We start from the raw sequence: 24,007 nt of genomic DNA, 5'->3' as shown, positions 1-24,007 counted from the left end.
GGGGTGAGCTGCAGTGCAGGCTGGAGGTTAGGGGTGAGCTATAGTGCAGGCTGGAGGTTATGGGTGAGCTGCAGTGCAGGCTGGAGGTTAGGGGTGAGCTTCAGTGAAGGCTGGAGGTTAGGGGTGAGCTGCAGTGCAGGCTGGAGGTTAGGGGTGAGCTGCAGTGCAGGCTGGAGGTTAGGGGTGAGCTGCAGTGCAGGCTGGAGGTTAGGGGTGAGCTGCAGTGCAGGCTGGAGGTTAGGGGTGAGCTGCAGTGCAGGCTGGAGGTTAGGGGTGAGCTGCAGTGCAGGCTGGAGGTTAGGGGTGAGCTGCAGTGCAGGCTGGAGGTTAGGGGTGAGCTGCAGTGCAGGCTGGAGGTTAGGGGTGAGCTGCAGTGCAGGCTGGAGGTTAGGGGTGAGCTGCAGTGCAGGCTGGACTGTTAGCAAATAAATTACACATTGCAGACTCTAGGTCCCACATTACAGGCACAACATTAGTCCTTGCTCAGGTAACAGTGAAAGAACGGCCAGGAAAAGCTTCTGGGGTGGAACTAAACTATGAGGATGATTATTGATTTTTTTAAACAGAGAAATGTAACTAAAGACCACCATGTTCTTACCTAAAGTTTCTTTTCTGTCTTTCTTAGACACAGGGGACAAGACTACTTAAGCCTTACAGTGACCTCTCAAGGGTCTCACAGCATAAGCTACACCATACCTACGTGAGGAAAAGCATTAGCTTTTGCTTAGGACTTCAGCTGTGACACTGACACTCTCATAATGTTTCATGTATTTGCTTATATGCCATTAGGTAGCTAAGATTTATTGCTTTGAATTTAATTGAAACCCAAAGGATGGCTCTACAGACAGACGGACGCTAATGAGGAAAGCTGCTGATACTTACGCTCCCTTTAGACTTCCTGGATCCAGCCATGGGAGGCAGTGAAGACGCTTTCTGACTGTGGAAACAAATTGCAATTTGGACGTCTGAATGTTAGTTACAAATATTGCATGATGTACGGTAATCATACTAACCTGCTTTCACCACCCAGAAGCCCCTGTCCACTCACCCTTGTGGTTAGTGCCACAGAAATCTCAAAATCCCATTCTAAATCATTTTAATGGTTTCCTGGATATGATCTGACTTGATGCTTACAAACTTTTAATACAAAGTTTTTTAGTAACAGTTTTATTTCAAATTTCCAAACTTTCTATTCGTAGATTTTTTTAAAATATCATTTCTTAAGCTAAATGACAGTCGTGCCAGATTAAGTTAAAAGCAATAAATCTGTTGGGCATGGTGGCCCCCATCTAGTAATCCTAGCCCTAAGGAAGCAGAGTCTCAGGTATTGAGAGATCAAGGCTAGCCTCAAAATAGTAATAATGATAATGCTGACTTTTAAAAATAATTTCTAGTATGAACATTTCTGATGGAGAAGAATGAAAAATGCTGGCATTTATATCCAGAGTTTTTAAACTGGCCAATTATCACATCATCATCATTATCAAAAACAACTCTTTTTTATAAGTTTTAAATCTCTGTGTCATTAGGCAAAAATCCACCCTGAAATTTGTCTCTGAAAGTAGAGGACACACATATAATGGTGAACCCTATGACTGTGTATGAAATAGCCATTGAGTCTCTGTTTTATATTCCAACAAGTACCTGGTGCTGCTCACAGCAGGCTGACCTGCATTGCTAAGCAGTTGTTAAAGGATGGATTTCATGGGTTGGGTAATCAACCCAGTCTGCTGGCAAAGGACTCTAGCGTTCATGAAGGCCTGGGCTCTTGAATTGTCCCAACACCCCTGAAATCGCATCCTGTTTCTCTCCAGAAGCCTCAGCTAACCTGCATCAGCCTTGCAGGGTGCAAACTACAGGGAACACACTGGTGGAGTCCCACTCGGCCTCCTCAGAGGACAGCCATGAGAAGGCAGTTCCAGGAGCCAAGAGGCCCTGAACTCAGTACAAACAACAGAGGTGAGTCCCCAGCACCCACCTTGAAGGTTCCAGTGTCACCGCTCAAGGCTCTCCAGCACAGATGCCAAGCTATACATGACATCCACACACAGGACATCCTCACAAAGGGTTTTCCCAATGGAAAAAAAGATCATAGTACGTCATGTGTAACTAAAGTGAAAGCCTTGCTGAGGTGATGGCTCAATTGATGAAGTACTTGAAAAGCATGAAGTTTAGGTCTCCAGTACCCATGGAAATACTGGATGGTCACAGAGACTGGTTTGTAATATCGAGGCTCAAGGTGCAGAGATAAGGGACCCCAGAAATAAGCTGTCTTAAGTTGGATCAGCAAGCCTGGGGCTTAACTGAGAGACCTTGTCGCAAAGAATAACGCATGGAGCAACCAAGAAAGATGCGACATTAACCTCTGACCTCCACATGTCCATGTGTACACATACAAGTAAACATATAAACACACACACATGCACACACATGCGCATACAGGCATGTGTACACACAAGTACACACACATGCTCGCGTCCAATTAACAGCCTTCTATTTGTTTATGCAAGTACAATTACATTGCTTTTGTATTTTATGGTTTTTAAAGGGGATGAAGGGGGTGTAATCCAGATGAGGCTGTGCATGCCTGTCATCCCAGAGATGGACGCAGAAAAAGGATGAGTTCAAGGCCAGCCTAGACTGCCTAGCAAGTTAAAGAATAAGCAGGCTACCAAGATGAGACTTTATAGCCTATGACCACATAGTGGGGGAGGAGGTCCCCCTCGGTCATAGACCTAGGGGAGGGGAATAGGGTGAAAGCAGGAGGGAGGGAGGAATGGGAGAATACAAGTGATGGAATAATAATTTAGTTGTAATCTGAATAAATTAATAAAATTTAAATTTAAAAAAAGACCAGTCTGGGCTATAAGACACCCTGTCTCAAAAACAAACAAACAAACAAACAAATAAATAGAAACAAGTGTAAGCTACTAAAGATTTCTACCTAAGCCAATGGAAAACTCATTTGTTCTGCTGCACTGATATACTGTACAGCCACCCATGAGGTTTACACAGAGAGCTCGTGGTCCATTGTCTACTTCACAAAGGAGCGCTGTGGTTACCTCAGAGGTGATGAGTCTTTCACAAATTTCACAAATTCTAACAGTATGTTTTATGCAACAGTCGGTGGTCATGAATGCTGTTCATTCTAACTGATGAGTAAGGCTTGGTTACAGAAAGGCTTGTTTTTGTTTGGTTTTGAGAGAGGTAGCCTAGAACTTACAACATCACTGAGGATGGCTTTAACCCCCTTGTCCTCCTGCCTCCGCCTCTGTGCTGAGAATTCTGTGTGTACCTTCACACTTAACATCAGCCATACACTTATGTTTATATGTCCCAAATACAAGGGAACCCATGAGATAGGGCCTTTCTTCCCCACTGCCCACTCCTGATCCCCCTCCTCCTCCACACTGATGTCACCCCAGGTCTACTTCAACCAGTAACTAAAGCGTGAGAATGAGCGAACAAAGATGACAACTTACCCATAGGGCCTTCTCATCGCTGACTTGTCAAAAAGTAACTCACTGTAAGGTAGTCTCTTGAACTTATCTCTACCAACGGCCACGTAAAACTGCCCGTTCTCCAGCTCTGCCCCGCTCTCAACCAGTTTTCCTTCTAACGTGTAGAGCCTGTCAAAACACCAATGCCAACCATTAGAATCTCCACAGCATTCAGAGAGCTGCCAGAGTGATAACTAAATAAAGGCACTACATTCCTCATGTGGCTCATCTCTTACTCTTCCAGGTGCTGACTATGAAGTCAACAGATTCAGCAGGAATTTCCCTTCATACCAGAGAGCTGGCCACTATCTGGCTGAACAGGTGTCTGTCAGCACAGAGTCCCCTTCTGGTACCATAGGAAGATTTTAGAGGAGAAAAGTAACTTGGACAGAATGTATTTGTCTTAGTTTGTTATTTTGGGGGTAGGGCATGTGCGTGCCACGCTGAGTGTGGAGAGAGGTCAAGTCAGTATTCAGGAGTCGGGTCTCTCCTCCAAAGACTCACAATCAGGTCTTCGGGCTTATGTGGAAGTGTGTGCCTTCACCCAGTGAGCCATCTCAGCAGCCCCAGAATGTGAGGTTTAAATCAAGCTCAGCTTCCACGGAAGACTGATGGATGGATGTTTTGTCAACATCGTGTGTATTTTCTTGGGCTACTCATAAGCCAACGAGCTTCCTGCCCACTCTCGGGTAAGGATAGCCCCTGGCCAAGGTACTATAGCCGAACACATAGAACTGGGTCAAAAACAGGAGGTGAGAGGGAAGTGAGGCAGGGGCAAGCTGGCACTAATGACCCAGAACTGCATAGCATAAATGTTTCTGTCTCCTTTTTTAGCCATGCCTAAGCAGGAGAGTGAGCACAATCCTCCCAGAGCCGTGGGGCCCATGGAACCTCCGTTACTGTAAAACTGCTGCTGTAACTGCAATTAATAGGTTACTTATTGTAAGAACACTGAATTTTTTTTACTAGATGGTTTAAATTATCTACAGTTTTTTTTAAAGAGAGGAAAGTAGGCCACTAAAAAACTAAACTAGGATGATAATGCAATTTTTAAGATTATAAATAAAATATTACTATCTTGATAGAGTTTTAACATATTAGAAAATTCTTATGTTACATAATAAGGTAAATGACAATAAGAAAACGTCCCAGCACTAGAAAAGCTGAGGCAGGAACATCATGAGTTCAAGGCTAGCCTAGGCTACATTGCATTCCAAGCTGGCTAGCCAGGACTACAGACCTTGTCTCAAAGAGGGAAAAAAAGGTTCCATTGATCTATCAGCTGGCCATATCATATGAGCCAAGAAGAACGCTGAAAATATCCACAAAATTCCTGAAAAGTATTCGCATGCAGACGCTAGCATCTTCTTACAACGTGATGTTTCTAAGGCTATAAGTATAACGAGAAGTACAAGCCAGATTTCTACTTGTCCTGCTTCACCAAGACCATCAATCCTAAGCAAAGGCCCTGTAACCAGTCCTCCACCAGGGAAGCTGCCCTGTCCATCATGGGGTGCCCAGTACCGCAGACTCTCCCCTGTCTATAGTAGGATACCCAGCAATACCCCACACTCTCCACTGTCTATAGTAGGGTACCCAGAAGTACCCTACTCCCTCCCTTATGTATAGTAGGGTACTCAGCAGCACCCCACACCCTCCCCGGTCTATAGTAGGGTACCCAGCTGCACCCCATACCCTCCCTGTCTATAGTAGGATACTCAGCAGCACCCCACACCCTCCCCTGTCTATAATAGGGTACTCAGCAGCACCCCACACCCTCCCCTGTCTATAGTAGGGTACCCAGCCGCACCCCATACCCTCCCTGTCTATAGTAGGATACCAGCTGCACCCCACACCCTCCCCTGTCTATAGTAGGGTACCTAGCAGCACTCCACACCTTCCTCCATCTATAGTAGGGTACCCTGCAGCACCACACACCATCCTCTGTCTAAAGTAGGGTACCTAGCCGCACCCCACACTCTCCCCTGTCTATAGCAGGGTACCTAGCAGCACCCCAGTCTCCACTGAATGAGGACTTGTTCCCATGCCCAGCTGTGCTCACCAAAAATGGCTCCAGACACAGATGCATGTGCCCTGAAAGCAAAATCACACCTGGATGAGAAGCACTGGCCAAGAACAGATGGCCAGACATTCTTCACCATCTTTCCTCCAAAATAGATCCAAATCAGCAGTTAGCTGTTACACTAGAGATTAAACGGCAGTGTAGCTGAGCACTCCAGGGCCTCCCAACCAAGAGCGGCCTGGGCTAGGCTGCAGGAAAATAAGGCTCCTGAGTAAGTTCTAACCTGTGGCTTCATTATGCCTCTTGAATGTTGCCCTTTTTGACCTGTTTCCTTCTGTTCCCTCAAAGCACGAGAATGACGAATAGGGAGTTCATCCGGTTTCTGTGATTGCTATTGGTGAATTAATATACTGACGTACAACAGAAAGACACATTAACACCCTATTATTACATAAATACACTGATGAATAACGTGAGGACTTACCAGTGTGCTAGTTAGGGAAAATGGGCTCTCCCAAGTGAGCAGCACAAGTCTAGCACTGAATAAATAATAAGTTTCTTGCTGGGCATGGTGGTGCGTGCCTGTAATCCCAGCACTCAGGGAGGCAGAGGCAGGCAGATCTCTGTGAGTTCGAGGCCAGCCTGGTCTACAAAGTGAGTCCAGGACAGCCAAGGCTACACAGAGAAACCCTGTGTCAAAAAAGCATAATAATAATAATAATAATAATAATAATAATAATAATAATAATAATAATAATGTTTTTCATTTGGATGTGTCAATAGGAGGATTGCTGAGTTTGAGGCTAGAGAGTGAGTTCCAGACCAGTCAAAGGTATAAAGTGAGACCTTGTTTCAAGAAAGAAAAACATTAATTTCTCTAAATATTCATGTATGGGAAATGTGTATTTTTACTTCTGTTAGTGTTGGCATGTTTAGCTATTTCTACATAAGAATTTGTTCATGTATAAGAGAAGATACATTTAGACAAGGAATTGTATAGTTTATATTATTTTTTGGGAAAGTCAGCATTTATGTGGATGTCAAAAGATAAACCTGTATTTTCTTTAAAAACTGTGCATTATCAGTGATGTTGACTTCCCTACTGGAGCTAAAATAAACCAAAAAGTAGCTAAGGGTTACATAAAAGTTAAATGTGCAAAATGAAACAACACAAAATTATTTTTACACTCCCAGATCCAGGAAATTTGGAGCTAGTGATAAAATTAGTAAACACAAAGACTGAAAATGCAAGACATTTATACACAAAACAAATAAAGAAAATACAAAGTGGAAACACATTTGAAACTTACAAACAAAAGGCTGTCTTCTCTAATACACAAAGTTTGGCCTAAAGCCACTAAGACAAATGTGTAAGGACCATGACAGGTCACACAAATGGGGTGTATACACATGCCACATATTTAGAAAGTAGCTTTGGAGCTAAGAGCCCCAGCTCCAACCAGCCCGCTAAGCTTGTCGCCCAGCCATGCCACCCAGGGTCCGCTTAATCTTGGATAGGAGACATGCCTCTCTGAGTCTCATATGTCATATCTACTAAAAAAGAATAACACAACTAAATTCATAAGAACACTGAGTTAATTTACTTAAAATGTAAAGTGATTATAAAAATACCTAGAATGGAAAAGGGGAGGAATCAACAGACAGTAATGTATACCAAATAAATACAAATGAAGAAACAATGAAAGCCACCTGTGTATCAGTGCAATGTGTGTTATAAGCACGTGAAGTTGTACACCTGTCATATGCACGCTTGAAAAAAAGGTCAGAGGGGGTCACGTGATGCCTGGATCTATCTCCGTCTTATTCCTTTGAGACAGTGTCACTCACTCGATCTGGAGCTCAGGGGGCTGACATCCAGCAAGCCCCATAGATCCTCCTATCTCTGGCTCTTGTGTACATGTTTTGTGGGTGCCTATAACCCTAATACTGAGGAGGCGAGCAGAGGCAAGAAGATTGCCAGGGCTTGCTGGCAGCCAGCCTAGCTCTGGGTTCAAAGAAAGTCTCTCAACCAAGTGAAGAGGAAATGTGATAGATTAAGACCCACAACATCTTTCTCTGGCTTCTGTACACACACAGAGGTCATCTACCCCCCCCCCACACACACACACACACTACACAGAAGAAAGAAAGGAGGGAGCGAAGGAGGGAGGAAGATATGAAAGAAGGCAGAAAGAGAGAGAGGGAAAAGCTAACTGTATACAATTGTACCTGCAGAGCATTTCTGCCTCTGATTTCTAGGAAACAAAAACTACTCAGGAAGGGGATGGTGGATCTGAGGTGGGGGAAATATTTTTAATTTACACTTTCTGTCCTACTTGAGTTTTTGTCATACATTAAGCATTACTCTTGATTAAAACTTTATACTTAAATTTTCAGTGATGATAAAACTCTAAGATAAGCATGCATTCGGTTGAAGGACACAAGGTGCAGTCATCTGGGACTTACTCTAAGCTGTGGCTGTGCTTTGGTGTGTGCATTGTAGAAGAATTCTAATTCATAACATGGCTGCTCTGACAAGATACCTCATCCAAAGACTTTGTAGGTCTGTGTGATCCAGCTGGAATACAGACATGCCTTTAATCCAGGAGACAGAGGCAAGCAGATAATCTGAGTTCAACGCCAGGCTGGTACAGAGTAAATTTCAGGTAAAGAAAAGTTTAGGTCATGCTTGCTTCGGCAGTACATATACTAAAATTGGAACGATACAGAGATTTTAGCATGGCCCCTGCACAAGGATGACACGCAAATTCATGAAACATTCCATATTTTAAAAAAAGAAAAGAAAAGCTTAGGTACAGGCACTCAGGATACAGAGGCAGGCAGATCTCTGAGCTCTAGTTAGTTCTGTTCAGGCAGTTCAGTTGAGTCAATGAGTTGAAAGTCAGTGCAGTGCAATTAAGTTCATGGCAGTTCAGTTCGTGGAATTCAGAGGCAGTTTTACTGGGAACATTTTTCAGAGAGAGGTTGGAGAGAGAACAGTCTAGACACAGGTAAAGACAGAATGAGCCAAGGAATGAAAAGGAGCCAGAAGACTGAATATATTGCCAAAGTTAGTATGAGCCCAAGCAGAGCAATTCAGTCAGAGGCCAAGATAAAAGCCAGATTGAATCAGGCAGCTTGGAGCGGAGTTTGAGCCAGAAAAGCTGAGTTGAACCAGCCAGCCAGAGTTCAGAAAGAGACAGAAAGGGTGAGCTTATTCAGCAGTAAGTCTCAGAGGCTGAAAACATTCTAGGCCTAGATTAGATTGTATGGAGGCTAGAAGCTTCCAGGACTAGGCCTAGGTTAACAGACAAAAGCAGTAAGCCTCTGAGATGACAATAAATCAGGCAAATAAAAGCTCATTTTACTCTGTGTGTGTGTGTGTGTGTGTGTGTGTATACATGCACATGTGTGTATGATGTGTATGGTGTGTATGCAACCAACAGGCAAGAATGTGTTCACTGGAGCAGTGCATCAGGAAAAAATAAGACGATAGTGAGGGGACTGCTTGTATTTTGAGACATATATGAGTATGGGCTTGTGTGTCCATGCACTGTATATACTCTTAATGTGCTCTGTACATTGATATGTTATTTGTACAGCTATATGGTACTTGTCTTCTATCTAATAAAGACATAATTTCAGGGCCAGTGCGATGGCTCAGTGACTAAAAGTGCTTGCCACCAAGCCTGACAACCTGGGTTTGAACCCCAAGACCCACAAGGTAGAAGGAGAGAAATGACTCCCAAAAGTTGTCCTCTGGCCTCCATATGTGTGCATAGGCAGCATGTGCCCCCTCCAACCACACATAAATAAGCAAATAAATAAATGTAAAGCCTTTAGGAGATAATTTCATAGGCTACGCCATGGCTTACATGTTCACTTAAAGTTCACTGAAAATGCTTCTGGTTTTAATTTTAGATCATCTCACTCATCCTCTGTCACCTGTCTCCCCAGTAAGCCCACCTATTCTTCCTAGCATCTGACGTGTTTGCCTGAGACAAACAGTTGGCACCAATTAATAAGCAGTCTTGCATCCGTGGAGGGAAAGGACAGTTAACTATGAATCAAGAAGCTGGTTCAGGCCAAGAAGTCTTTCTCCCTTAAGACAGTGTGATGCTTGCTTATTACTCTACACTAAAATAGCAAGAGCAGGCCAGGGTTCCTGGTGTGTTTCAGCATGCCAAGGACTGTTGGAAACAACACCGCTGAAGTGCCACTGTATATCATAGTCTTCATATAGAGAAACTGAGGCACATTAAGCTTAACAGGATCAACCAAACGTCAAATCTAGAGATGAGTGACTCCAGAGCCTTTGGGGACATCTTCAAGGATTTCCAAGCCACCCCCTGTGGGAAGACGTTGTGACGCACCTGTGGACAGCCCCACTCTGGAGAGTTATTTTTTCTGTGACCATTTGTAGTACGTGATCCCACTGGCTTAAAGCTTTTCTGGGGATGAGAAGGCGAGAAGCTGGGTTTATGAGGTCTCCATTTGCAATCAAGCTGTGGGGGCAGGGAGGAGAAAAGAGACAACACGTCCAACAGTTATGTTCATAACATTCAAATTCCAAACCCCAAGGAAAGTACACAGCCAATTAATTGGTTGAAATTCAGTGTACCCTGAAATCAGAGGGCCCCAACTTACAAAATGGTGCAAGGCTCATGCAGCGACTTCCTGAAGCGGGCAGACACATTTATCCTGCTGTGGATGACAGGTTTCACCTTTGGAAGCAAAGCAGAGGGGGAAACATTACTAGCTTCCTAAAGGGGAAGCTGGACGGTATTTGTTATGCTGAAACACTAAGGTAACATCATCTTCTGCTGACTCCCTTTTCTGTTGGCTAAGGCAAGTTCTCAGTCCTATACCCCACTCTACCCAATGGTCAGGTTTGCTTTGGCAGCACATTTGAGATTTCCATGGCCTTGACTATGGTCTACAAGTATTAATGAAAGTAATTAACCTAAAATCACTAGAAAAATATAGGTAAAAAATAACTGGCATGTTACATCTAAAATAATTATTGTGCTCTGCCAGGAATGAAAGTTTTAAGGTTACTCTGATTCTAAACTAACTTTGAAATAAAACTTATGCTCTTTGTGGGTTTTGCCTTTAAAATCTCTGTACCCCTGAGCTTGGGCACCAAGAGTCTTTTCAGAGGCACAAGCCAACTCTTGGTCTGACCATCAATAAAAAGACATAAAATTTTAATTAGGCTTAATCAGCATAGTTGTCAATAACTATCTCACATGGCTCATTTCAGTGTCTCTGTTAAAACCTTGCTATTTTATTTTTTTATTAATATATTTTTGGCTTTTCAAAACAAGGACTCTCTGTGTCATCCTTGGCTATCCTTGACTCACTTTGTAGACCAGGCTGGCCTTGAACTCACATCAATCTGCCTGCCTCTGCCTCCCGAGTGCTGGGATTAAAGGCGTGCGCCACCACGCCCAGCCCCAAAGTCTTGCTATTTTTCCACTTGTACACACACTCCAGGTTCATCCTCCATCGGTAACTAAAAGCCCTCAAAGAAGCTCTCCAAAAAATAAAAGAAAAAGTTATTTGTTAAGCCCTACACATACTTACTACAATCTGTGCCAAAGATCCAAACAAGTTAAGGCAACTTCTTAAATAATGTTACCCAGAACAGCACAATCAAATCAAATAATCCCATCAACCCTGAGTTCTGAAGCGCCCTCACCTGCAACTGCAGCATCGTCTCTTGCCTTCTCCCCTCCCCGTTCTTAGCTCTTTTACTTCATGTTGTATCCATCACCTGCATCCCATCATTACTTCATGTTGTATCCATCACCTGCATCCCATCATTACTCAGGCTCCTCTGATTGCCACTCACTCTCTTTTATTAGAAAGGCTCTCTTCCCCAGGCTCCCCTCAAAGTCACTATATAGCCGAGGGTGACCTTGAACTTCCTCATCCTCCTGTCTCCGACTCCCAAGTGCTAGGATTACAGGCATGACCATCACCCTGTTTATGTAGAATTGAAGACCAAAGTCAGGGCCTCATGCATAAGTGCTCTACAACTGCGCTATGTCCCCAGCCTCCCATATCTCCTTTTGCTTCTGAAGTCTAGGGTGCAGTTAGAGCCACACAACCCTGTGGAACACACTAGAAGAAATGCTTGACCAATCGTCCACTCAGTCTTCCCTAGACAATGAGTATTGCTACCTTCTATAATGTGTAGGCATAATGTTATTGTGTACTGTGTAAATATTCAAATACTGACTTCTGTGCCCCTTATATCTGGATGCAATCCTTGTTCTGAGAATTTCCTGTCTCAATGTTGTGTAAAAACTGCTCCCCAGTTGTCACCTGATATGCCAATAAAGCAGCCTAACAGCCTATTGCTGAGCAAAGGAGAGAATAGGGCTGGACTTCCAACCACCAGAAGAGGAAGAGAGAGAGAGAGAGAGAGAGAGAGAGAGAGAGAGAGAGAGAGAGAGGCAGTATGGGGTTCAGTCACTGACAGGGGCTCGGGAGACATGAGGAAAGAGCAGCTGGGGCAGAGAAAGGCATAAGAGGCAAGTATCTTAGAGTTTTATGCTGGGAGGGAGCCATACTAGCATAAAGGGTTAAGAAGAGAGTAATAATGCTCAGCTGTTGTGCCATAAAGGTTATTAAACAAATATAATAGACCACTCTTAATTATTTGGGTGGAAGCTGGGTTAAGAGAGAGACTGCCAAACTCACAATTTTAAAACAACCACTAACAGTAATGGATAACCCAGTAATGGATAAACACACACACCAGATTATTTTGTTCCAAACGTCAAGAAAATAGAAGTAGAGGCTGAAGAGATGACTCAGCAGCTAAGAGCACTGGCTGCTCTTCCAAAGGACCCAGATTCAATTCCCAGCATCCACATGGCAACTCAAAACTGTCTATAATTGCAGTTCCATGGGATCTGACACCCACACATACAAGCAGGCAGAACACCAATGTACATAAAATAAAATATAATAAAATAAATATAAATAAAATAAAATAAAAATAAATAAATCATTTTTAAAAAGAAATAAAATGGAAGTCAATAGACAAGTCAAAGACATAAAGGCCTTTGCTTTTCCCTTCCCCTCGTAGCGCAGCTCTCCCACATCTCCAACCCTTTCTCCTTTCCATCCATCTCAGAAGAAGAATCTTTGTCCCCCTAAAAGGCTATGCTTCATCTTAATTTTATCAACATTCCTTCAAAGAGAGTCTCTGCATATTATCTAGCATAGATGTGGCAGATGTGTAATTTTTAAGCTAAGCGATAGAGGGCCGTGAGCACTCTACACCTTGTGTTTTTATTTAGTGGTCTGCCGTGGAAATGGTTTCACACTGGTACTTAGGGGGATACTTGTGCCACTCATGCCAGCTATCTGCCCTGCACCCCACAGATGTGCTATAGCTCAGCTAACCACCTCTGAAGCAATCCCTACAGTTGTGGCTCAGCATCTCCTATTCAACATATGTAAGTTGATCCACACAATCAACTAGGAAAACTGAGAATTTTCTAAAATAAAATGTTTAGCTCAATGATATTCATGACAAGATCAAATTAATCTGAAGAGTCTCTTTATTTGCTAAGCTCACTCGTTTGCATAAAAACCTGGACTCAACATACAAACCATGCTGTCTGACACAGGGCTGGGGCTTATGGACTCCTTAGAAGACAGTAAACACCTTCATGTCTGATTGCTTGCTTTTAGGTCTTAACAGGTTAGGTGTGAATAGAGCTCTATCCAAGTGCAGGACAGGCCTTCCTCACACCTCCCGCTGACAGCTGCTGGGGTGTCCAAGTTCTCTGCTGCTCTCTGTTCTGTTTTTTTCCCATAGCTGTATTGACTGGGCTTGCAACAGCCAATTCCATGTTACTTTAGTTCCTCTTGACACTACCCAGTAATGTAGTCAACATGTACTATGTCATTGGAAAGTTTTCCGCGTGTACACATCTTACCATGTACTCACTGCTGCCTTTAAACCTTGTTGGATTGTTGAATTAAAGATAAATATGATTAAGTTATATAAAGAAATGGCTTTAAAGCTCTTGTCTAAATTATTTTACTTTAGTAATTTAGAGAAATGAATATATACAGCTATAAAATAATTTTGTAACTTTATTCTGAATATAAAAGTTGGTTCTTGGAAAAAAATCACAGTGCTTGGATGAATACTGGTTATTTCCAGCATGGCCAAGATGGTGTATAAGGGTTCATGATTAACCGTCTATATTGAAGATTAATCTTAATTATGCCCAGCCCAGAGATACTAGCTAAATAGCTACATTGTCAATTTCCAACAGACCAATAAAAGTATCTGAAAAACAAAATAATATGTCTGGATTGAAAAATCACTTAAGGACATCAGATAAAGCAATTTTTACCTTTTGAAAAACCATAGTTTATGTTCTTGTTTTGACACAAGCTCTTATGTTGTGTGGGTGTACCTCAAATTTGCTATATAGCCAAGACTGGCCTTGAATTGCTAATCGGCCTACCTCCACCTCCCAAGTGCTGGAAGAACAGCAATGTGCCACCACACCCAGCTCGCCGTGCGTGCGTGATTCCAAATGGCATTTTCAATAACATCACATCTAAGTGCAAAATAAATTAAACTAAGACTGGGGTGGGGGATTTCCAGAACTCTGATCTGGGGGGTGGGGGGGCACAGGGGGGAGTATTGGTCACATGCTGCTGCCGATCAATATTATGACTCTGGATAGTGGGAGACAACAGTAAAGAAGATTGCTTATAATTGTATCAGTCCTTCTCATATTGGCATTGCACTTTCCCATGACATGAACAGTATTTAGCATGAGATGATGTAAAGTATCCGCACACTGAGTCTAAAGGAGTGCGCATCAGGGCTGGAGGGTAGGGAATTCCCACTCGGACCTATGGACCCTGGGTAGCTCACACCGGGGAGCAGGCCTAGCGGCCCCAGAATACAACCTACAACTGAGGCCAAATCAAATGAATGGGCATCACTCATTGTCTGTGGGAGTGAATACTGTTGTAGGAGAACAGAGTGGAACAGCAGTCATGAGAGACTGGTAAGGGCATGGCTGGGGGTGGAGGGAGCAGGAAGAACTGCAGTAAGAAACAGCAGCATACACCCAGGAAGGAGGGGCTAGACCTGGGTCTCTGTAGCACACACTATGGTTTAGCATGAGATGTCACCCACAGGCTCACAGGTCCCGACCCAAGGACTAGAAGAGGACAAATTCCTAAAACACTGAGAAGCAGAAAACCAGAATGATTCAGAAAGAGACAGGTGGGTGATTCTGACCAAGTCAGTACTCATTTCTGCCCATGAGTAAAGGAAATGAAAGCACAGATGAGGGCAGATAAATGACAGGAAAGGGGGGATGGAGGGAGGGAGGGAAAGTGATAAATACATAGGTAGATGGGTGGTCAACAGATAGCTATAGTTAGATGAGAGGTAGACAGATAACTGATAGACATACATAGATAGATGAGACACATGATAGATCTAAACATAGACAGTTAAAAAAGAGGATAGCTGTGGAGCATGTGAACCATGGGACAAGGGGAGCCAGCTTGGAATGACAGATAAGTAATAGATGATAGGTAAATAATATATGATTGACAAATGAATAGATGATAGATTGATAACTGATAGGTGACATATAAGTGATGGATGATGATCGATAGATAGATAGATAGATAGATAGATAGATGATAGATAAATCATGGATTAGATAGATTAAGTAGAAAATATATGCTACTCAATCAATCAATGTGGAGAAGTTAGAGTGATTCTGCTAAGTTAGCCCAAAGAGCTGCTCGGTGAACTAATTGCCACAGTGGCAGCTGCACACCCCTGGCTGCTCCCTGGGGCTCTTAACTGGCACTTGCCACCTTTTTAACCCTAGACCAAAAAAAGCAAAGTCAGCCTTAGGACCCAAGGGAACAAGTAGAATGGATTCTCACGAGCTCACCTCTTGTAAAAGCCCTTACACTGTTTAAAGGCTCAGTTCACTATAACTCTCTGAAATGCTGGTCTAGTTAGAGAGACAAGTGTACCAAAGTCAGCCCGGCACCAGGTTTTGACTTTAGTTTCCTTCTGGTATGTACTTAAGGGATTTTGAACATCTTTGAGGAAACTTTGTTACTTTGCAAACACCACCCAGGACCAAAGAGAAAACAAAGTCTTATGCAAAATATTTAATCAAAAATGTTCACCTTTTTAAAAAATAACATTTCAAAAAAAAGTTTAAAGACACAAAAAATAAGAAATAGTTTACCTAGGAACCAATATAATAGACATTCCAGGTATAAACTGTCCTAAAGAAAATTTTTAAAAATCATCTAAGGGTCTGGGCATGGTGTCATAGCCTTTACTCCCAGCATTCTGGAGGTAGCAGCAGGTGGATCTCTGTGAGTCCAAGGCCAGCCTGATCTACATAGTGAATTCCAGGCCAGCCAGCTCTATCTACACAATGAGACTCTGCCTCAAAAACAAAAACAAAAAAAATCATTCAGGGTGTATCAGTGGTGAAGAGTTTGTCTGGGACACACAAGGCACTGGGCTTGATCCCCACTAACTACCCCTCCAAAAGATGAGTAACAGTCACTATTGTCAGTCATTACCCCAATGTCACTGTTTTCAGTGGAATAAATGACAGGTAAAAGGCAGTGCAGAGTAAGCACACACTCCATGGGACTGAGCCTGGTCTGCTGTTGACCATGAGGCTTATACGTGACTTTGGAAAGGCCTCTATCAGGATATTTCACTCTGGGAACAGTTCCTAAACTTAACAGATAAGCCATCTGTTGTAGAAATGCTCAGGGTGCACAGCCTGAAGACAAAAAAAAAAGACATCTGCAAAGGAAAGACTGTACAGCAAGAAGTGAAGACAGATGCTTGACTCCATAAGAAAGAATATAAGACACAACCTCAGTCCTGCTTTGAAGGGACATTATAGGAGACAGTGGCATCTGCCCAAACAAGGGAAGCTGAAAGGCATTTTTAAAAGCACATAACATAACTCAAGTTGCAAAGAAGCCCAGATGACCTAAATTCTAGAGAGAATGAGTCCTGAGTGTGAAGAAGTCTAGGGCTGCTTGCATGCCCAGGATGACAAACCTTCTGCAGCGAGTTAGCCAGAGGATGGGCTGGCATTGTAGAGAAGACTAGAATGCAATAAGTCCACGCCACCAACGAAGTCTTCTTCACCCGAGCTATCTTCAGGCGCACAGAGGTGTAATGAAAGCTAGGAGCAAGGCAAAGAAACAGGGACAGAAACCCCATGGCATGGACGGGTGGAGGTGGGGCTAGGTAATAGATTCTCCAGGGGCGTATAAAGCTAACAGTTGGACCAACTGCCAAGAGACAGCTCTAAATCTCATCAGGATTAGCTCTCGAGCCCTGAGAGAAGTCCTAATTTACCTTTGCAGTGTTTGAAGGCATTGATATAGTGAAGGCAGGGAAAGCTGTCTCCAGCCTGTGTTGAAACCAGTTGTGGGCTGGGAGATGACCAGCCCCTTTCCCCGACATCCACTCAACAGGGGAGGCAGGAGTACTTTCTTCTGAGGAAAAGTATTATGTGCTTTCAGTTTCTACATAACAAAACATTAACAAAGTGACCTCTATACAACAGACATTACAAAACAATTCAAACAAAGGAAGAAACAAAGTCCATTGTTTGGAGGGGCACAAAATCAAACCAGAGATGGCAATATAGTTTTTTACTGTAACTGTTGTAAGTAAATTAAACAACTTGGCGGCAAAGGGTATATCAAACAATATTCATGTTTTATGAAGAGATCTAGACTACAAATTAAACTTCTAAAAGAAAAAATGAAAATGTTAGAAGCAATAAAACATAACATCTGGAATGAATGGGTTCATTACATAGACTCAGTGGCCAAGACACAGCAGAGTGTACCTGAGGAAGCATATTCTGAAAGAGGAAAGGAAGAGCGAGAGAGATGCTTTGCCGGTAAGGATGCTTGCTACACACACCTGGCAAACTGAGCCCTGGAGCCCACATAAAGAAGAAAAGAACCAACACATGTGACTACCATGACATGCCTGTGTGCACACCCACACACAAAATCAATAAATAGCAGTTTAAATAAAGTTAGTTCCATTAATGCTATTTTTAAAAAGAAATGAAATAAAGACATTTTTAAGTACAAAAAAGCCAAAAGAATTGATAATGGACCCACGCTTCAAAAAATGTGATGGGAGTTTTCAGACAGAAGGGAAATAATTAAAGACAGAAGCCTAGGTGTGCATGAAAGAATAAAGGACATTGGAAAGAAATGTACCAGGTATATGAGCAATGTAGTGTTTATTTTTTGTGAAAAAAAAATGTTTTAAAGCAAAACAATGACTCATGAAGTTGCTAACATACATTATTAAAAGCATATTATTTAACATAAACACAAAAATGAGTGAAGATGCACGGAGTTATGCTACTATAACGTTCTTCAAGACCTGAGAGGCTATTATTTGAAATCACACTAAAGTTAAGGGTACATATGATAAACACTAAAGTAACTTTTCAGATCTCAAACATCATAACAAAGCATTCGTTTTAGAGATAAAAGGTTAAATATTTCAAATGTCTAATGTACCTAAAGAATCCAGAAAAGCACAAACAAAAGCAATTAGCAATGCGATGGACTCAGATCCAGCTATGCCTGTAACTCACTAAATATAAAGGAATTACAAGTTCCAACTAAGTGCAGAATGGAAGGAGCCACATAAGAAAATAACACCCAAATGCGTACCATTAACAAGAAACTCGCTTTAGGTATAAAGACGGGAACAGATGGAAAGCATGGGACACACACTAACTGAACGTGACCCAAGTCAATCCAAATGGTTTGATCAATGAGACAGTATAGGAGACATATAATGCGCATTTCCTTCATTAATTGTCATAGATAATTCATGTATTTACTTCTAAAGTTGAGCATTTTTTTTTAATGTATTGTTCCTTTTATTATGGGTGTGTGTGCGCGCGCACGCGTCTGTCTCGGGTAAAGAGTGCGCATGCCCACAAGAGTCCGCTGAGGGCAACGATCCCTTGGAGCTCCAGGACAGGCAGTTGTAAGCTGCCTGCTAAGTACTGGAGTCCAAACTCAGTTCCTCTGCAGGAGCAGAGTGTGCCCTTATCCACGGAGCCATGGCTCAGCCCAAAGCTGAGTACTCCTTAGAGAGAACAGCTACAATGTGGCTGGTGTGTTAAGTATATTTTTGTGGTATCTGTGTTCTTTGAGACTTCAAAAAATTAATCTGCAGAAGGACACATATTAGCATTTCAGAATACGACCGCACTACGCCGAGCTGCTTTTACCTCATCGATCTTCCATGGTATCAAAGAGAAAACTCTAACAATACGTGGCTAGAGACTCTACCATAATTCATCCGTATGTTGCCTCTGATCCACTTTTATTCTGACCATTCTATTTCCTATGCTAACTGCTCCTCCTCTGGACCCGCAGTTAAAGGTCAGCGTGGCCTTCTCCAGGCTTCCACACCTGCTCTGCTCTCTTAACCTGAATATTCTGGACGAGTTTGTCCACTCCACTGCGACCGAACATGATTTTGTCACTCTCAACCAAGTTTCTGTCTGCTGTCCAGATCTTTCTCCTGACACAGAATGTGTCCGCTTCTTCACCCTAAAATGAAGATTTGGAAACATCTATTTGTACCTAAGCTTTCACCGAGCAGCACAAATGTTCATTTGTCTCACACGTTATTCAGATAACTTGCACTTTTTCAGAGCGGTTGAATGACAAAATGTACTGCTGAACAGTCAGTGATGGCTCGCATAACTCCTCCTTCCTCAAGTTTGCTGCATCGCCCCCTCTTCTGCGCCCCACCCTCAACCAAGGCCCAGTCTTAGGACCTCACAAATCCTCCCACAGCATCCAGAACAGCTGAGCACAGCTTCTGCCTTTGGTACCTTTCCTCGCTCAGTCACCCATTTCTGAATTGTTCTTCAGTCTGTGCAGGCCCGAGCATGCAACGTCCCAGAGCTTCAGCGGCTAGCAGCCCCTCCCTCAGAGGAAGGTCACAGCGGTGGACTCAGAGGTTTGAGCACTTGTTCTCTGGCCGCACCCAGCATGCTGTGGCCTTGTTCAGTGATCTGCCCTCTCACAGGCTGTTCAGTTAGCTGGATAGAATTCCTCCCCTCGGAAATCCTATATCTTCTTCCAGAGGATCCACTGTGCATCTTCCATTAATGTAACACCCTTCTCCTGTTATAAGTAACCACACCACAGGGCTGCATCTCTTCTTATTTTCCCAGTAAATGCTCTCAACTGCAACTCACTGATGGCACTTTGGAGATAGAACACTCCCATTAAACAAATTAGGGTAAGTTTTGAACACAAATCATGCTTAAGCAAGCATCTCATCCCCTTTGCTTTTCATATATTTACAATGCAGCCACTTATTTTCTGAAGGTTTACAACTTTATAAAGAACTTTAAATCACATCCACACTTATTAATAAAAAGTGCCTTAAAAAGTTAGCATTGTTTTATTTTTCTTTATTACATCTCACTTATTTATTCCAGGGCAGAGAGGCACATGTGCCACAGTAGGTCAGAGGTCAACTTTCGGGAGTGGTCCTCACGTTCTACCAAGTGAGTCTCGGTGACTGAACTCAGGTCATCAAACTTGGTGGCTCCTGCCTTCACCCAGTGAGCCATTTCACTAGCCATATGGTTAACATTGTTCTAATCATGAGGAGCCTTTTCACACCTCAGTAGCCAAAGAAATAGTCCCATAAGCCCCCTTGCTTCCCATGCCAGTTTTCTCAGAGCACCATTCACCCTGCTGGTGGTGTCAAGATAAAGCTAGCCACTAGCAGAAAGCGCTGGCATGTGTTTGTGATCATCTACATGAATCTACTGGGCTATGTAAAGATGCATAGATGCACATATTCCACATACTACCATACAGGGCTTGTTTAGTCAACGACTCAACTCATTCAAGTTCTTCTCTCTCCAGCTACTATTGTCAAATATACTTGACATGACCTCATCAGTATAATTTCTGTGTACACAGATAGAGTGGAAATTGAAGCTTACAGAAATTTCAGGTACCGAGGGTGGTGGCAGAGTCAGACTTCTGGCTGAATAACATTTTACTGTTGAGCTATGAATTTTTTGTAAATTCCAACCAGCCTAACTTCAGTAAGAATCTAGTCACAGACGGTGTCCCTAATTACAACGAGCAGGCTGCTCAGAGCATTCCTTGGAGGCTCCAATTAGTCTCTGAGCTGATGAAACACCTCAGTCCTGGCCGAGCCCTGTGCAGGTCCCTGGGTTGTACCCAGCACAGGCAGCAATTCCCAGAAGGTGGGCTACAGTTCATCTGTCAGGCTGAGAAGCCAAGTGTGGTGGTGTACGTTTATAGTCCTAGTACTGGGGAGGCAAAGACAGCCTAAAGCTTGCTGTCCAGCCAGCCCAGCCTACTTGAAGAGTCCCAGCTCAGTAAGAGATGTCTAATTTTTAAAAAAGTAAAAATAGAAATGGAGGACCAACAAGATGTCTCAGGAGGGCAAAGGTGATTTCTATACAAGCCCGAAGACCTGAGTTTGGTAGCTGGAACCCACTGTGAAAGAAGAAAACTGACTCTCAAATGTGGTCCTGTGACCTTCACATGCATAAACCAACACACACACATGCATACAAACATGCACACAATCCAAAAGATAAAAATACTTATCACTGAAATCAAACCTTTGCTTGAAACACTTTTAAAATGCATGTGTATACTAATTAATGCTCATATTGCTAAATCTTCAACCAATTTTGATCCAATTAAATCTATTTCCCAACATGTCTAATGATTATAAACCATTGACATTACAGTCTAATTTCTCTTTATTACACTCTGTGGAATATTTTGAAAGATCACATTAACCCTGGGCACTCCTCATATGCAATGTTAAAACTCTGGCTGATTACATTAATCTAAAAAGAATTAATTCAATGGGCACTTTGCCTTATAGAGAAACAAGACAGTACTTGAATACTGTCAAGGCAACTAGTCATAAGTGAGTCTGTGTGGGTCTCCTAATGCTATGCTGAAGAGAACAATATGACCCCTGTAAAGTTAAAAAATAACTAATTAACCCAAGAGAGCTCTCAGAAGTTACGGGAACTGCCACTAACCAAGCATTTAAAAAGGACGCCTTTTTTGGACTGTGCCTTTTATTTGCATGTTCCTTCCTGGCCGTACTTGCTATTTCGCCATTAGCAGCCTCTGATTTGTTTTGTTTTCCCAAATGGGATTTAGGTTACCAAACCAATCTGTGCAGTAGAATATTTATCCTCTAAGAATACAGAGGATCAAACACAGTATAAGGCAGCAATCCCAGATGAAAATGGGCAAGTCAGGAGGGAAGGCGTGTAGAACAGGGGAATGGCTTCCAGCTGCATGGAAACTGGGGTTTCTGTGCCACATGTGTGCACACAACCTGTACTCAGATGTAAAACAATATTAAGAAAGCTATTCACCCAGAAACACATGTGCGAGAGGGGAAGCTACCACGGTTAGCCAGCCCTGGCTTTGGGCTTTATACTGAGGATTCACCGTGGAGGACGGTAGACCCAGACACAGATACCACATGCAGATACAGATAAAGACTCACACATACACACACACACACACACCACCACCACCACCACCACCATCACTTTTTCTCCCTGGAGCATAAGGATGGCAGTGTCGGTTTAAAGGATGAACGCTCAGCCTCCTGTGGGAGCCCTGATCTGGGGGCTCATTTCAAGGCCTAAAAATGTCAAGTCTTCAGCAGCCTTCCCGTGGTACACTGCCTCATCACCTGGGTGCCTTTACATGTTCAGACATAGGATATGGGTCAAGCATTTCACTTTCAGATCCTTAAAATACCTTCAAGGTCTTATTTTCTGCAGAGATATTAAAATATTACTACAATGAATATTATCTTAAGCAAATAGAAACTCTTTGAAATTTAAACTATTAAAAATATGATCATGCTAGCCCAAATATCAGATACTTACCCAAGCCACAGAAACCTCCAATATTTGCAATAAATATCATGTAAACAAATGGAATCAGATACAGCTATCCTTTCACTACTTCCGAGAAATGACATCAATTTAGAAATATGAGAGAGAAAATTTGAATTTGTTGCATTGATTTATATTTATCTATAAAAATCATCCACAAACATCACTTTTCATCATCTTCTAGATACTCCATCTGTAATCATACATTGCACAAGGCAACAGGACAGGAACTAAATTTGCATCGATAAGCACCCCTGAGTTTTAAAAGGCATGAGATCCAAGAAGAAATTCTCCCTGGCATGGTCAAGCCTATGGCGCCTCTTCAACTGCTCTAAACAGTTGCAATACATATTCTGTTCTTCACCAAAACCACTACATTTGCAAGTAGTGCTGGTGCAAGTAGCACTGTGTCCAAGCAGTGCTGTGTGCAAGTAGCACTGTGTGCAAGTAGCGTGTGTGCAAGTAGTGCTGTGTGCAAGCAGCGCTGAGTGCAAGTAGTGCTAATGCTGAGACTTGTCAAAAGAAATGTGTTTTTCTTCCCTAAAAACAAAATATAATGATTTAAGTGTGTTTCTGATTTAGATGAATCCAGTCTCTGAAGTTACCCCTCCTTTGCCTACATTTTTAAAACAGCAATGCTTCTCTGATAGAAGTCCCAGTGGCAAGCCAATGAGATGGTTCAAACGATGCTGTCCACCAAGCCTAAAGACCTGAGTCTGGTCCTCAGGACCCACATGGTAGAAGGAAAGAACTGACTCTCATGTTACCGTCCTATCTCCACACATGCCCACACGAGTTAACTAAATAACAGTTGGCCAGGCACGGTGGCACATGCCTTTAGTCCCAGCACTCAAGAGGCAGAGGCAGACAGATCTCTGAGTTTAAGGCCAGCCTCCTCTACATAGCAAATCCCAAGACAGCCAGGACTAAACAGGAAAACTTTGTCTCAAAAAAAAAAAAAAAAAAAAAAACCCAAACAAAGGAAACAAGCAATACTGGTGAAAATACTTTGATTTCCAAGATGGAAAATGACACTCATAAATCTAAGCATTTTAAATGTACAGTCCTACACCATGTGTTTCTACAGCCTTTCAGGGAAGCACTTCAGCCTGAAGGAACGTCCCATGACTCAAGTTCACCCGTGCCAGCCATTGCTGCACTTACATCATCTGAGGTGCCCAGAAGACCCCCCCATGTCACCCACACAGATCACTGGGAGTTCAGAGAAAAGTCGGGGCTAGAGACACAGGCTCGAAGGTAATTATTGCATAGATGATATTTAGAGCCATGAAAGGAAGTGAACTCACCAAGTGTGGTAGCTAATTTTTATTGCCAGCTTGACTAGATTTGGAGTCACCTAGGCATACTTCTGGGTGTGGATGAGTGTGAGGGACTTCCCAAGGGGCTTAAGAGGAGAAGGTCTACTCTGAACTAAGTGTGGA

At 42.8% G+C, this 24,007-nt stretch overlaps 1 protein-coding gene and 1 non-coding gene across 2 annotated transcripts in view; one reads left to right on the top strand and one right to left on the bottom strand.

The window, feature by feature from the left end:
• Dcdc2 (doublecortin domain containing 2) overlaps positions 1 to 24,007 on the bottom strand; it is a 159,965-nt gene that overhangs the window by 107,587 nt on the left and 28,371 nt on the right. Inside the window, exons 3-6 of the mRNA XM_051169394.1 lie at positions 10,171 to 10,247; positions 9,897 to 10,028; positions 3,483 to 3,629; positions 883 to 937 (exon numbers count right to left, since the gene is read on the bottom strand). Coding sequence (XP_051025351.1) covers positions 883 to 937; positions 3,483 to 3,629; positions 9,897 to 10,028; positions 10,171 to 10,247 — 411 coding nt within the window. The remainder of the gene's footprint in view (positions 1 to 882; positions 938 to 3,482; positions 3,630 to 9,896; positions 10,029 to 10,170; positions 10,248 to 24,007) is intronic.
• On the top strand, positions 8,211 to 8,314 carry LOC127187328 (U6 spliceosomal RNA). The gene has a single exon (XR_007830473.1). It is a non-coding gene; the product is annotated as a U6 spliceosomal RNA (small nuclear RNA).

Source organism: Acomys russatus, chromosome 3 (assembly GCF_903995435.1).
Source record: "Acomys russatus chromosome 3, mAcoRus1.1, whole genome shotgun sequence".
NCBI classification, from domain to species: domain Eukaryota; kingdom Metazoa; phylum Chordata; class Mammalia; order Rodentia; family Muridae; genus Acomys; species Acomys russatus.
Note: the sequence above shows the minus strand (reverse complement) of the source record. Positions and strands in the feature narration are given on the sequence as shown.